Raw genomic sequence first — 16,662 nt, forward strand, 5'->3', positions numbered from 1 at the left:
ATTAATTTTGATTTTAATTATATACGAATTCAACGCCGGGCAGCTACTGTTAAACCGCTACTCAAGGTCAATCAATGGCGCAGAGAAAACATAAATTCAGCTGTCCATGCCAACCGTTAATGTAATAACTCATGCCTCACCGCAACTTGATTATGAATCGAGAGCCCGACTTTATACCAGAAATCCAAAAAAATGCTAGCATTCTTTCCTATATGTTTGTACACATACGCTCGTCATATATCATTTCTCTTTTGGGGGCCCCCGTCGCATCAAAATCAAATTAGTTCCGAGCGTTGATTTTCTTCCACAGTGTCGGCGCTTCATGCTCGTTGATTTCCAGCTAATTTTTGCTTTTCAAATCGACTCTACACACAATACCAGACAAGAGAGTAATTATAATGCGAGAAGCGGGCGAACGCATTTATCGCCGCGATCAGCATACATCCGTTTGCCGCTGATATAAAGCTTGTAATTACCTGGCTAATTTACATGAATTTCCAAGCGAACATCCTTTTGGCCAGAGAAACCGTTTGGCGCGCTGGAGAAATTTTTCCCAAGAATATTTCGCAGCAAATAGTTGCAGGAACATTAAGTGCACGGTGCAAAATTAAGGAGTTTGAAATGAACATAAAACCAAATCAGTTTTTCATTAGATTTTACTAAACCTGTTTAGTTTTACTAGTGCACTTGTATGCATAATATATTTAATATATATTTTCTATTACTATTTCAATTGTAGTACAATAATCAAATATTTTTCCCTGTTAAATGGTAAAAATGTATTGAAGTTCACTATTTTTCGTCGTGCAAAACTTTAAGTAGGCGCAGAAAAATGTCAGTTGGCCGGGATTGTTGGCTTTGCCTATCAGCTATTTGGCATCATCATCATCGGGCAGGCTTGTGGTTCTTGCTCTTTTCGGCTCTTTTGGCGTGGTCACGTCACAGGGCCATCGCTGTTGACCATCACCATCATTGCAGTTGGCCATTTCTTTCGGCCTCTCTCTGGTCGCGATTGGCAATGATAAAGCGTCGTGGCCAACAAGTGGCGCATCTGCGATTGCAATTGCATTTGCATGGTGGCAGTGGCAGGAGGAGAAAATTCTTGAAATTTTGCACATATGACACTGGCCACGCCCACTTGCTGGCAACCGCCTTCGTGCGCTCCTTTTTTGTTATCCCTGCTTCTTGTGCACCAGCAAATGGTCAAATTATTTCCTTTTCCGCATTTTCCACCAAAGCATTCACGCGCACGAAAGGATTTCTTGTAATTTGGCTGTGACTTGAAAAGATGCTGGATGAATATACAAAAAAAAAGGGGCGAGAATGTGGATCTCCAACCACACGAACTGATGAAAGGGATTTTGTGGCTGCCTTTGCTGCTTTGGCGACTTTGCATTTCTATTTGTAATGATTTTTGCCAGCTCTTTTCGCTTTACTTTACTTTTTTTTTGCATTCTGAAACGGGCTACCGTTTTTGGCGGGTTGTTGTGCGGCTTTGTTTTAAATAAAAAATACTACACAAAAAAGGAAGGGAGAGACAGAAATAAAGGCATGACCACGATATGTGTTTCTCCTCTATAAATGCATATACTCACGTAAACCCAATTCAACAGTCAAAAAAATACTTAAATTTAAGCAATTGCACAAAAGATATTTGATGTATAGCATGGTCTTTGATTTAATAGCAATTTCTTTTTAAAATATATATTTCTTTAAAGACAAGTATCGGAATATCAAATAAAAAGTATTTATAAAATATTCTATTATTTTAAATCATTTTAAATTGTTACTATCAAAGAGGGTTAATTTTCAAAAATTCATTTTACCCCCTAATTTAATCCCAGTGTACTCCTACCCAAGTGCATCTTGGCATGGCAGATTGAGCCCGTTTGTTCAATGAGTGCTGGAGATGGGCTGGATTGGGCTGCTCCTGGGATCCTGGACCGGGATCCTGCATCTGCATCTGCATTATGCACACTCATTACCCTTACTCCATATCCCTCTCTCTCTCTCATTTTGGCTTTCCGTCCCGTTCTGGTTGCCATTATCCTGCGCTCACTTCACTTTCATTTCGCATATCGTACATGTGTGTGCATGTGGTTTTTTCCTGGATTTTATTCCTCATTTTTATTTACGTGCCTTACCCTTGCCACTTGAGACATTGCTTTGTTCTGTTTTATGCCACGAAAGGGTTATGAAAAAACATATATCCCGAAAAGCTTTTAGTGTGCATGCGAAACCGCGTTAAAAGCGCAGGCCAAATGCATTTGGATGGTCTCTCAACTCAGAACTAAAAATGCTCGATTCCTAAAGCCGCTTAGCAACTAAAATTCACTCAAAACTCAGCATTAAATGTTTGGTATATGAACAAGTATTTTCAAATTATTAAACATTGTTTAATATGTTTTTAAATAACTTTCTATATATTTTCTATAGATAGAACACTATAAATGTGTGTTTCTATTTTTCCAACCATTGCAACCATATTTTAGGTGGAAACGCAGTTTATGGAAACGAAATAAAAGCGATTGGTCTTAAGACTAAAAAGATTATGGTTATGGTCGAAACTTCTCAGATAAGTTCAATGGAAAACGATGACTATCCTAAAATGTTGCCATATCGTGCAATTTATTTTGTGATTTTGTTTTTGTGTGAGTGGCGTTTCGCAAAAGGAAATTGACTTGACAAGTATCAACTAAGTAGGTTCAGTCTTCAGTAGAAAAAAGAAGAAAAAGAAGCAAAAAATATATTTCATTACATCGAGAGTGTTCAATATCCTCCAATACGATTCGTGGTCTGTAAAACGTTGTGTTGCTGTCATTTTGTTACCGTTTTCAAGAGTCTTTATCCCATCAGGCCCATCAAAAAAACATCAAATGTTTTAGATTCGGTGTTATAAATTCCAAAAACACTCCCAACCACATGCTGGTAGTATGAATTCCGAATCGGAATTCTCGGATGAGGACCACGGTGACTCGCATCGGTCGCTACTCACACATTTGAGTTGCGAAAATGACAGCGGCAGCGAGGATACCTGCACGGAAATCCTATTGCCGGAAAACGCCAATAGTCCCGAAACGGATGACTTTGTGTACAAGGTCCTTTCGGTGGAGCAGATTGTCCAGCATCAGCGTAACATCATTGATGAGGTGAATAATGTCCTGAATTTGCCACCGCAAGTCACGCGTATTATTCTAAATCACTTCAAATGGGACAAAGAGAGCTTGTTCGAAAATTATTTCGAGAGCAATCCGCAGGATTTCTTCCAGCGTGCCCATGTCCTGAATCCTTTTGAGAAGAAGCGTGAACTCGAGTCTGCGGCGTCCACATCCTGTTCCTTGCCGCAGCTCTGTGGCATCTGCTTTTGTTCATGCGATGAGCTCAAGGGTTTGGGTTGTGGTCACAGCTTTTGTGCCGCCTGCTGGAAACAATATTTGGCCAATAAGACTTGCAGCGAGGGCTTGGCCAATACCATCAAATGTCCAGCGACCAACTGCGAGATCCTGGTGGATTATGTGTCCTTCCTGAAGCTAGCCGATGATCCGGAGGTTGTGGAGCGCTATCAGCAGCTCATCACCAACACCTTTGTGGAGTGCAACATGCTGATGAGATGGTGCCCCGCCCCCAATTGCAGCCATGCCGTCAAGGCCGTTTGCGCCGAACCACGAGCAGTCCAGTGCAAATGTGGCCATGAGTTTTGCTTTGCTTGTGGCGAAAATTGGCATGAACCCGCCAGCTGCAGTTCGCTGAAGACGTGGGTGAAAAAATGCCTTGAGGACTCGGAGACTTCGAATTGGATTGCGCAGAACACGAAGGAGTGCCCCAAGTGCAATGTGACCATCGAGAAGGATGGTGGTTGCAATCACATGGTATGCAAGAATCCATCCTGCCGCTATGATTTCTGCTGGGTGTGCCTGGGATCCTGGGAGCCGCACGGCTCGTCCTGGTACAGCTGCAATCGCTTCGACGAGGAGGAGGCCAAACAGGCCAGATTGGCACAGCAGAAATATCGCTCCTCGATGGCCCGATATCTGCACTATTACAATCGCTATAGCAACCACATGCAGAGCTTGAAACTGGAAAATAAATTGTACTCCAATATTCAGGCCAAAATGGATGACATGCAGGAGGAGATGAGCTGGATTGAGGTACAGTTTCTGCGCGATTCCGTCGATGTCCTATGCCAATGTCGCACCACTCTGATGTACAGCTATGTGTTCGCCTTCTATCTGATGAACAACAATCAGAAGATCATATTCGAGGATAATCAAAAGGACATGGAAATGGCCACCGAGAAGCTCTCCGAGTGCCTGGAGCGAGAGATCACTGTGAAGAATATCTACGAAGTTAAACAAAAGGTCCTGGACTTATCGCACTATTGCCAAAAACGACGACATGTCCTTCTTTGCCACGTGAGGGAGGGTTACGAAAATGACTGGTGGGAATTCAAAGAGGAGACTACCACATAACTCGTATAATCCACAAGACACCTATGGTCGAGACACATGCAACACAACAAAAATGGAAATTTATACTGAAGACTTTATAAGAAACACACACAAAATGTCTTTCGGTTTCCACTGCTCGGGTTGAATTGATTTCAGTTCACTCGACAAAGATTTTTCAAAATTTTACAGTTTTGATACAGAAAGAGAAAAATATATACCAAATATAACACCAACAACTATATTGGTTATATTTTGTATTAAAATGTCACGCTGTTAGAATGTAGCAATGCAGTCTTCTATAAGCTCCTCTCATAAACTAAAGTAGTTTAGAATTTGGAAGGATTATTTGCTTTAATCAAGCTACTGAGACTTTTGTGCCATTTCCTGCGAAGTGTAGATCCAATCTACTTATATCGCCAGCCCCACTGTTTGCTCTCCTTCGCGGCCCCCTAATATGCGTCTGGCTTTTGTAATTATAACATAAATCAATCCCAATTTCATGTTATACTTTTCAGCGGAGCAAAGCGATTAATGTCGACAATGGACCAGAGAGATATGGCATGGCAAGAGGAAAATCATAAATAAGCCATATATTGCCATGGCCAATAACGGAATGGAACGAAATGCACACCCCACCGACCGACCGACCGATCGACCGTATGAACCGTATGAAAAATATTTCCTTATCGCGATGCTTCCCCAAGAGAAACGCCGCCAGGTGCAAAACGAAACGTGTGGATATATGTATTGAAGTGTTGGGGGGTTTTTGTGGGGGGTTAGGAACTGGGAACTGGAAAAGCCTTGGCCAATAGATTTACGGCAAACGGCAGCCGAGTCGTGCCTGCCTTGGCTTGGAGTGTGAATTTTCGCACCCGTGATGAAGTTTCCAATTAAATTTTATTGGATTTCAAATTGAGGCTGAGACTCAAGCTGCTGATCCGATGCCTTTGCCTTTTTCCAGCTTCGACTTCGGCTGGTAAATATTTGCGCACCATTGTTGTGGCAAGTGTTGAAAGTGGGCGGTGCAGTGCTAACCCCCATGCAACCTCCAAAATCCACCCACCAACTTCCCCCTACCATCACACAATCCTCTCTCGCTCGCAGAGTGATTTCTTATGGCAGTTCAATTGCGGGGTCATCAACGTGTCAGCATTCGAATTGCTGCACCATTGCGGATGCCACAAGGTTGCACCCTGGAATTGACTAATTTATGAATGCATTGTGGGAACGCCTCGAGAATTTCGGCACTCACAATTACGGTCTGCAATGGGCAGTAAATATTTCAGAACGAGGTGAAAGTTGTTGACTGGCTGAACATAGAAGAAATGAGAATTTATACGATTAAATTCCTGGTAGCTAAACGGAAGTTGTTGATTATTGAATATATATAATGAATATGCATGAAATTAATATTTAATTATTGTAAGCTTAATCATACTAAGCTTGTCTGTATACCTTTCCAAAACGGCTATCAAGCACTTTAAAAATTGAATTCAGACCGCTTTCAATTACTTGAATTTGCCTTATCAACTTACACTTTGCTTCTTTCTCGTCTCGGCCCAACTTTAAGCTGTGGGCCTCATCTCTATTTACCTAGCATATCGGCTTGGCCATAAGGCTGCAAGTGGTAGTCAACAGTTGGCCAGTTGTTCCTGGCCCTTGGACTTCGGCTCATTCAACAAGTCAACAAACAAAACACACACAGCCGAGAATGAAGAAAAGATGACGATGGGGAATAAAGCACAAAAAAAAAGAAGGAAAATCAGAAAAAAAATCACTGTAGTCCTTCCGTTGGAGACCTGCTCCCTGGTCAAGTTGTGCTCAAGTGCGTTCGTATTAATTTTATTTATTGGCCACAAAATCCCAACCGCAGACACTCTGCCCCTTCTTCGGGCTTAACGGTCTCGGTTGGTCGGTCGGTTGGCATGTCCTGCTCCTTGGCTCTTGGCCTGGCTTATTGAATTTTTATCTACAGTTTGCCTTTGTGCTTATGGCATCTCACTGAATCTTGAATCGCGACCAGGGCGTTAGCTATTTTTATTATGGCAAATTCTCCTTCAGTTTTTTTTCCGCTCTCTCTACTTCGAGCGGCAGACACTTGATGTCCTTACAACTGCTTTACAACGTGGTCGCGTACTTTCAATTACGCGCCTTCGTCCTGTGCCATTGTCCTTGGCCTCCGTCGAAGGTCGGCTAATAGCCAGCCGGGATGACAATGGACCAGGGCCAGAAAGTGTTGTAAGCCAACTGAGATTACCAAAGAAACTGTGTCAATGGACGGGATAAATCAATCAACTGAAAGAGGAAGTATGCGCTGAATGGAATGACCTTTGTTTTAGAACAATAATGGCGTTTTTTGCCCAGTTTAAATGGTATCTTCTATTGGCTCACTTAGTACTATTTATTTTAATGGTTAACTAAAATAGTAATATACTTTGGCTTCTATTAAAAAACTTCCATTCATCAGCTTTTCTTTTTATGTAAGAAGCACCTGTCCCTGGTGAAAGACGCTTTATGTAATTCATGATTGCAGCCAATTTGTTTTTGCACTTTCTAATGGCTTCCCCTTTTATTTCCTATCTGCGGCACATTAGTTGGACCATTGAGCAACATTGTGGTTGCATTGTATCTTTTTTTGTACAGATTTTGCGGCAAAGTCATAGCTTTGCAATAAACAATCTGCAGCACACACAGAAAACAAAATTATATTACATTGGTGATTTTACAAATTTAACTTATTTTCAAGATTTTACTTTGATTTTAGAAATATTTAATAAACGCTTTTATCTATATATTTATAATAACTGGAAGATACGACTTTGTTTTGAGTAGGAATTTAAATAAACTGGTGTTTTTACCGGTGTAACTTTTACTATAGTTGGATCTGAATCTAAGGCTGCCCCGGCGACTTCTTAGCCACTTTTTTTTTTGGACTAGCTTGTACTCCTTGCACTATCACTTCATCAGCGACGTGAATTTATGAGGCACTTTGCACAGTCGCCGAGCATCGTTGGCCATAATTTGCCGCCGTCTTGGCTTCTCGGCCTCGTCTATTGGCGAGTGCACAAATTGCGTTGATATGCTGACAGGCGGCACACAGCTCGTGCACGGCGAGAAAAAGCCCCCCGTCTTTATTAGCACACTCATTTGCCTATCGCCCATCCAAAAGGAGGCGGCAAAATGCATTGAAAATGCTCACTCTTCGGACTTCCACTAAATTGAGGCACGCGCGCAGGCGTTAAAGAGTAAACAAATAAACAGTAAGCACCAGCAGCGGTCCACAGAAACAAAAAGACAGAAAACTTCAATTGAATTTAATTGGCCAACTTGTGAGGGGCAGACGTTGGTCTTTTCGACACTAACTAACTGTCACATTTCTGTGATGCGCGAGAATTGGAACTCAGATGCGTAAATAAGCGGGAATTTTGTGAAATTGTGAGTTATCGAACTAAGAAATACTCTATTTAATACTGTATTAATAGTCAATTTGAAATAATATAATATATTGTATTATACAATATAAATATACGTCGTCCTTTAAAGTTAAGATTATAACTAAGTGTATTCCATAATCTCTCGCTATTTTGAAAATATTATTTCTTACAAATAAGCAAAGCATATATTTACATATTTCAAATATTATGAATTTACCTCTTTAAACATGATACTTAATTTAATATACCCCTTCATGTAGTGTAACTTTAACTTAACTCATCATACAAATTAAACGCATTCCTGGGGCTTCAGCTGCCGTGGCTTCTGTTTTTTCTGCTTATCACTTGAATCATCATCATCATTCCTCGGCAAAAAGCGCCATCGGAAAAGGTCGTGCCAATTTAATTAAGCGACATTTTATTTAATTATTTCATATATTGATTGCAAAATGTGTAAAGCTTTTAATTGCGAAAAATGACCGCAATTCCCCAAACGGCGAGTTGCGCCGAAAAACACAAGGCTCTCCATTCCCTTCCCTTATTACATACATATATACGTATATATGTACATATACATATAATATGTATGTACATACAATATGGGCAGGAATAATTTCAATAATTTCGCATGGAAAATTTGCTGGAATGAAATTGATTTGGCTCGACAGCAGATGCATTTAATGCATTTATATTGCATTTCATTATGCTTATTTCATTTCGTAATGATTGAATTGCAACGGCTCCAATGATGACTGCCAATAACAATGGACAATTGGACAAATCAAACAGATATGGGGCTTGCTGGTCTCGTCCTGGATATATCACTCTCCTGGATCGTGTTGGTACACTGGAGAAAATTATATGCCTAAATAGTTTGTATGTACTTAAATATTACATGAAGATAAACTTGCATTTAATTTCTCTGGGATTTAAGAAAAGGCTTTTAAAGATTTAATTTTATTTAATTTTAATGAAAAACAATATATGTTAGTGAAATAGGGTGTTTCACTGTTTTGCTATCATTAAGCTACTCATTTTATAAATTACATAAAGTTCCTCCTCAACTCATTGAAAATGCATTGTCCTGCAGCTATTGTTTAGATTTATTTCGCTGTGTGAGCCGTTTGGGCAAACATATCAATTATGCGGCACATTTTTGCTGCTATAAATATTTACGCAGAAATTAATTATTTCATATTAAAATGACCGCCAACATTTTACACTCGACTGGGGCCTAGGATCTGCGAAATCCACTCGGGATATTGGCTTTATCCCCGGGCTTCCTGCGGTTGCAAATTTTTTTTTTTTGTATTTTGTTTTTTTTTTGAATTGCGGGCCGAGTGACTGGTTGACTGGTTGAATGGCCGTGGCCTGGATGTGTGCACTGTGATTGACACGGTAAATGATATTCGCATTATGCACAGGATATGTTGCTGTCCAATTCGGAGTGCCAATGTGTGCGTGTGTGTGCGTGTGTGCAGGCATGTGTGAGTGTGTGCTGGTTAAACAGGAAACGGAAATGGCAACAAGCATTGTGTGTGCAGTTCCATTGGGAACCATCTGCATCTGCATATTGCATATTTGTTGTTTATTCAGCCACTGAGATTGCCATAAAATCCATTGTTTTTTCAGTTGTTGCCGCTTGCCAAATGGCTGAATTTAAAGCCTGATGAGCCGATAAACGCTTTAAAAGTGTAGCCGATGTTGGGCACAATTTTTTTTTGCATACTGCCCCCGTCCAATATAATTCGCTGTTTCAGCATTCAGAGCCGTCCTCATCATCGTTGCACAACCAAACCCAAACCCTGGTTTTCTCATCAGGCCCATTCAGAATGTAGCTATACTCTCGAGCCCCTTGCCCGGATAAAGGCATCCACGTTGGCAGGAGCTGAAGAAATGCTCTTTAAGGATCCACTTGTGTGCCTGGGCTCTCAAGTGTCCTTTGCATGTTAGCGAAACCACTCGAAAATATGACGCGTTTGCTGAAGTATGCAAAAATTGCACATGGAATACGGAACACAGGAGGCTGAACAAAAAAAAATACCACCAAGCTCAACTGCTCAACCATGCCGCGGAACAATTCAATGTTTTCGCTGCTTTAAGTTATGCTCCGAAGGCCTAAGATTTATCCAATTTTTCGATTTATTTTTTGTTTGACGAAATTTCTATCAATCGATGGCTATCAGGGCGGCAAATGTGAAACGTTGGCATAAGAGAGAAGTACACAAGGATAATATTGCTGATTGCATGAAAATTTTGTTCCTTGCTGTTTTTGTTCTTTACTTTTTAAGAATTGGCAATAAAATTAATAAGAATTAAGCTTTGAGGGTTATGGTTTTAAAATATGGCTTTAATGCGTTTCCAAGCCGAAAAGCGCAGTTCGCCCCCAGATTCGATCAATCAATACCCAGAACTTTGGCGTTGGCGGCGAACATGAAATATCACAGCCAAACCCTTTTTTTCCCGAACCCAAAAACTTTTCGATTGGGAGTTTGGGATTCGGTATCGCTTTGGGTTTGGGTTTGGATTTTGGTTTCGGTAGGTATAGGTTTCAGTTTCAGTTACAGTTTTTCCTTGTCTGGATTTCCTGCAGCCGCCGCCGCGAACGTGAGCGTAACCAAATTTTGCCAGAGGGCTTGGCCAAATCAATTCAATTGCCAAATTATGCCAAACCTAGGAAATACAAATGGAATCGAATTGGCATTAGAAATGGGAAATAGTCATGGCCAATATTCGGTGTGCAGCTACAATATTTGTGGCCGCAATTGTTTTGCATGACTCGACGGAGGCTTAAAAATCGTAAAAAAAAAAAGACTAAAAAAGCTGAGAGACTGAGCGACTGCATTGGCCTAATCGATCATCTGGCCATGTTTTCTTTCTTTTTTTTATTCGGCTGCATTTTGACTCTTTGGTGTTGTGTACTATTTTTCTTTTTTTTTTTATATATATTTTTTGGACCATTTTTTTGTTTGTGACGGCGGGTTTTGTCATTTGGCTTCGGTTCGTTTGTTGGCCTGCTGTCATTTTTAACTGTCTATCTCGGTGTCGGTGAGCCGCGGTAAGACATCGGCTCTAAGCTGGGCCTGCAACTATTTTCCGTGCCACATTTTAACGTAATTATGCCGAAAAAGTAACACGAGCAACGACGCGACGCGACGCGCCGCGGCATTTGATTAATTGTCGAATCGTGCACACCACTGGGGCTATTTGTTATCTGAAGGCGTTGAAATTATAAATTGTTTTGAGTGCTAGCCCCACGCGAGTCACCGAAAAATATAAAATAAAGTAAAAAGCAAGAAGAGACTGTACCCGGACATCGCCTGCCGATCATCGTTAAAGTTGTGCCGAAAGTGTGAAAGGGTTCACCCAAGGGTTCACACGAAATATTGCCCAAAAGTTCGGGAACGAAAACACAATTTATTTTGACAGAGGATGTAGGGCTTGATAAGGCAGTTTGACAAGAAGTGTGCCTTAAAGATGTAATAATATGTCTTGTAAGAATTTATAAAACGTTAAATATGTGAATGGAAAATTTAAGCGGTTATTATGCTATTTTTCATTAAACAATATACTTAAGCAAGTGTATTAATGTGAATTATTAATATCTTTACTTTAAAAGTCATAAGGATGATTCCAATCACATTAATGGGCTTATTAAAAATGGGATCCCCCTAAAAGTACGCTGCTTTTAATTCCCCATATCAGCTTCCTGTGCCATTCATAATTTGGCATTTCCTTAAAGCTCAACCAATCCCGGGGAAGTTCTTTTGTCACTCCCGCCCACCGAATGACCTCCACCCACCGCCCAGACATAAAAAAAAACACCACCCACTGAGTGCGCGGTGAAGTGCATAAATGCTGAGTATCCCGGTGAGAACGTGGAAATTTCCATGGCTCACATGAACCTGTCGCCAAAGCTAGAAAATCAGAAGAGCACGTGACATTGTGTGACATCATTGAGCTGGAAAACTCCGAAAACCGAAACGACAAACAGAACTTTCGCTTTATGGAGTTATGAAGAAAGACAAAGCCAGACGCCTTCCAAGTTTAGGTGATTTCTTTTCTCGTTGTTTGAATTTATACAGCTATTTTTTTTATTTTTTTTTTTAGAATTTCGCCTCACTGTTTTCCTTTTTTTTTCGTCACTTGCAAGTGCACACTTGAGACGGCGATGATGATGACGATGGCGATGAGTGACGAAAACCCCACGGGAGGTGTACACTTTTTGGGGTGTGGCAGTCAGGTGCCGAGAGATGCATTCAGCACGTAGAACATAGATCAACGCGTTTGCATACAAGGAACACAAAAAATAGAAGGAAGGTGAGGTGCCAACTGCAATCACGTTAATTAAAAAGGTGCAAATTGTGAAAGGCGCTTGGGGAATCCGAAAGCCAAATGTGCTGACAGCTGTTAATGAACGAGGTAAGTGCCAAAGGAATGGGCCATCATCTCACTGGTTCGCCAGTCACGTGCCCCACTTGGTAATTAAACGTATCATAATTTCTTATGGCAAACAATCTTACTCGTTTTCTTATTTTTCCCCGTATGTGGGCCTGCTGCTTTCTGCTGCTGCACCCCCACCGAAGGCAGCATTTTTTAGCAAAAATTCTCAGACCCAAAGGACTCGTGCATTTTTACATGCATTTGAATATTAACGCGCCGCGCGAAATGAAAGGCGACGTGGCGCAGACAAAAAGGATTTTTTTCCCTTCAGGATCAGGCGCAGGCACAGGCACAGGCATACTACCAAAAAGGATGATGCGGCAACAGCGACGACATTTGCTTTTGGCCATGGCTCAGTTTGGTCTGCAATTGCTAAATGCGGCTGTCTACGCCTTCGGGGAAGTTGGGCGGATAAATATGTGGACTGGGCTTACACTGGTTAGTACATTAAATGAAGTCTCATTCCTGCAGACAATTGATCACTACAAAAAACATATATCTTTTTGAATAATACTTACATTTTTGGCAATGAAAAATAGTTATTTTGAAAGTACTATGCTAGCTATTGTCAATCATTTAAGTTTTGGTTAAGTTTAAGAAGGTTTTTCTTAAGAAGAAACTGAGGCGTGAAAAATTCTTTTTCAAGTGTACAAATATGTAAAAAAATGTTTGGTTTTTTTTTGCGTTTGTAGTGCAATAGGAAAATATGAAATTTCATTTTGCCGACTGCCGCCGACGCGTTGCATGCAACAATGGCGTCAAAGCAGCGGCAGATATGCACGGACACCAGCGGCAAACGGCCAAGAGGAATACAGATGGGAATTTAAATGGTCGCCCATATGGGACAGCTCTCAACAAAACAAAAAAAAAATGCAATAGACATGAAATGGGATGAGCAAAGTGCATTAAAATGTTGTAAATTCGAATTATGATATTAAATTTTAGTCAAGTGGTCGGTCGGTCGGTAGAGGGAGAGCTGTAATGAAAGCCAGATGCCAGCACGATATGGAAACTTATAAAATCAAATGGATGGATCGTTAAATAGAAAAGATCGTGATGGAAATCAGTTCAAGCCTGGAGCGCTATAAAACTGATCGAGTACTATCCTCAAGATTAATACAATGCTTGAGAAATTAACGATGGTTGCGAACTTTATTGATCGTTAAGTGGTAATATGAGGTCAAATTTAAAAAGCCATAGCAATTAAAAGTCTAGGAAATGTGGCAAGCGAGAAAGTTCTTGATAATTGAGTGATCATAAAATATGCCTTTACCCTAGAGGGAGGCTTTAAGTATTGCATCTTATGATGTTCAAATAAAAACTCAACAGAATTGAGTTTAAGAAAAGAATTATAAAAATACACAAGACACCGTTTTTGTATGCCTTTGCAGGCTATATAAACTTTATTACCCAGTCAACATAAGATGGTGTATAATTACATATCCAACCTTGAAGGAGGTTCCTATTTAAATATCCAATAAAGCGGGCTTAAAAATAGTTTGAAATAGTTCTACTTTTATATCCTTTAACGATGAGGAAATGTTTCTATACTGGATTCTGAACAACTAAGTCAATTACTTCAAATCAATTGATCATGCCTAAGGCTATGCAAACTGGGTAATAACTCAAGGCAATGCCCACACTTGAAATTGGTTTCTGTTTACGATCTCCGATCTCTTAAATTGCAACTCTGCTGCGATTATTTTCATTTATCGAGCCAATAATATCAAATCATATGGAACTTTTAAAACTCATTGACAGTTTTCACAACAATCAAATAAAAAAACTAGCCAAAATACTTGGACTCAAATTACGTTGATCGTGTATTTTGTAATTAACATTTCATAAATTTGCCATCGAGATAAGGGAATTTTTCCATTAAGAATCAATTAAAATGTAAGAAAAAAAATATTGCTGTCTGTAACTATCGCGATTGAACCACTTTTCACACTAGATATAAGATAAAGTCGCTGGCGCACTCTTCCAAATTGTGTGGCAATAAAAGAAAAATGTGTTTTTATTGAAATAGCATAATTCACATGAAAATGCCAATAAATTGTCAGCAGATTATGCGCTTGGCTCCATTAAAAATGAAATAAAAATAAATATACATATATGTATGTGTGCGCAAATAATATAGATATACATAGTATGGCCTGAGCGATTTAATCGCTGCCACAGCTCGGTAAATGAATTGAATTGAGCTGGTAAAAAAATAAAAAAAAAATAAAAAAAACCCAAGTGGGCAGTCGCCAAGTGGGCCGGCACTCGTTGCTCTGTAGGCTTTGCGCTTTTTGATCTACTCTAGATTGGCACTTTTAGCGTAGCGCCATAGATACCACAGTGCCTGAGAAATAATAATAATAAAAATTATGCACTTGCCACTGCGCAAATAATTTGCATAGACATACGACTCTATTTCGGTTGCGGTTCGGTTCGCTTTGGTTCGGTTTGCATATCTCTTTCTCTCTGTCCGCTTAATCGCCATCTATGTGGGTTATGCATGGCATCTGGGGGAAATAAGGCAATCGAGCGTGCCAAATGGAATTTTTGTAAGTAATTGAAAAATGTATCTAATTGAAATGCATTCGGCAGGGGAATGACAAGTTGGCGCCATCTGGAGGGCGCGTGGTGAACTGACAGAAAATGTCCTTTAGAGTGAAGGTTGCTGTCTCTGCTAACGGCAAGGATAACAGTTATACCAGTTGAGCTTTGGTGGTAGGATAATAAACATTCAAGGGAGTTTAAATGCTTCAAGCTTTTTGGTTTCAAGTGATTTGTTCAAATTCTTAAAAGAAGAAACGTTAGGAATTTAAAAAAGAAATCCTTGGGGTTTAATATACTTTTTCTCTTCAAGGGCTCTTTTTCTAAGAAAATTGTACAAAAGCATTCCTCTTTAAAAACATTTCCCAACTCATGCGAGCAACTTTAGAAAATGCTTTAGATTTTCTTGGGTAATCCCACAACTTAAGTTAACCCTGGGAAAATGATCGGAATTCGCCCGACCGAAACTCCCATTGATTTATTGGCATCGAAGGCGAGAGCTTAAGAAGAATGAACAACAAAAAGAAGCATTTTAATGTAATATGTTGTAAAGCCAGCACACGAAAATCACCCATACCGACCACATGCTGGTGTCCCAAATGCATTAGGGGAACCCACGAGAAAAGCGGAGCCGCCTAAAAGAAAATAAACAAACATAGCAACGCCCGCATTCCAAGGAAAGCGCCAGCCGCAGCAGCTGCATGAAGAACAGCGACTAGTAACAGCAACTACACTGGAAGAAATTTGTGAAAATGTGTAAAAAGAATCACATAAGGTAAGAATATTACATTTAGTTAATATATGTACATCTTTCCGTTTGAATAACTTTAAAAATCGTCATAGTTTCAGATAAATTAAATTTACTAGTGAGCTCTTCTTAGATAGCTCTTCTCAGTTCAGCTCTTCTCAGTTCAGCTCTTCTTAGTTATTTGTTATATTTATATTGTTATATATTTATACAATTTACTTTCCGTGTATCAGCAGCAACAACTAGCAGCTTGCAGTCACACACAAGTCAAAGAAATTTGCTGTTAATTCACGTATTAACCTTTTGACATTTGGCAGCATCGCCAACGACGACGACGCCGAAGTGGAAAGAAAAAGAAAAACAAGTCGACAAAATTCCAATATGGGGAGACAGAATCGCCGCAGGGAAAATCTAGGGGCACGTTCGTGGGCGGGTGCGAGGAGGGGGAGCAGGGCTTGGGCACATCTGCCGTGGAAAACTGTGTCAATGTGCCAGCTACAACAGCAAATGCAGCGAAAACTTTTTGCCGGGGCGTCGGTTTTCCACCATTTGAGTGTATTTGTGCGAAGATGTTGGCATGTGGGAGGGCACAAGCTGCGATCGGCGGTCGGTTTGCTGCCACACCAAATGGAAAGCCGCAAAGGTTTTAATTCGAAAAGGAATCGAAGTGCGAGATACCTCTATAAACTTGGGGTAAACATAGCGAGTCTTATCTAAGTTATTTTTTTATCAAAATATTTTATGAAATTACATTCTTTAAAAAATACTTCGGTGTTTAGGATTCTTACAAAAGTTGCATGCACCTTTTAGACTGTTGATTAATATTCTAAGAGCTATACTAATTACTATATAAATAAACACAGAATATAATGTATCTCTTTTCGGAACTTAATGGTATTCAGCCTTCTTCCCAATCCTATCATACCCTTATACTGGGTAGCACGAAAACTCGTGTCTATGAAGTACGTGTGCTTCAATGACTTTCAATTAAATCAATATTCATCGTTTTGGCTGAGGCAGCCGCTTCGGGCTAAATGGCAATGGG

The 16,662-nt window shown here is 40.1% G+C and overlaps 1 protein-coding gene across 1 annotated transcript; it reads left to right on the plus strand.

Annotated features, from left to right (window-relative positions):
• The first annotated feature begins 2,668 nt into the window (after positions 1–2,668).
• Positions 2,669–4,684, plus strand: LOC122616958 (E3 ubiquitin-protein ligase ariadne-1). Its single transcript, XM_043792554.1, has 2 exons — positions 2,669–2,794; positions 2,857–4,684. The coding sequence occupies exon 2, from the start codon at positions 2,934–2,936 to the stop codon at positions 4,467–4,469; it is 1,536 nt and encodes a 511-aa protein (XP_043648489.1). The 5' UTR covers positions 2,669–2,794; positions 2,857–2,933; the 3' UTR covers positions 4,470–4,684.
• The last annotated feature ends 11,978 nt before the right edge of the window (positions 4,685–16,662 follow it).

The sequence above is a fragment of the Drosophila teissieri genome, chromosome 3L (genome assembly GCF_016746235.2).
Source record: "Drosophila teissieri strain GT53w chromosome 3L, Prin_Dtei_1.1, whole genome shotgun sequence".
Classification (NCBI taxonomy): domain Eukaryota; kingdom Metazoa; phylum Arthropoda; class Insecta; order Diptera; family Drosophilidae; genus Drosophila; species Drosophila teissieri.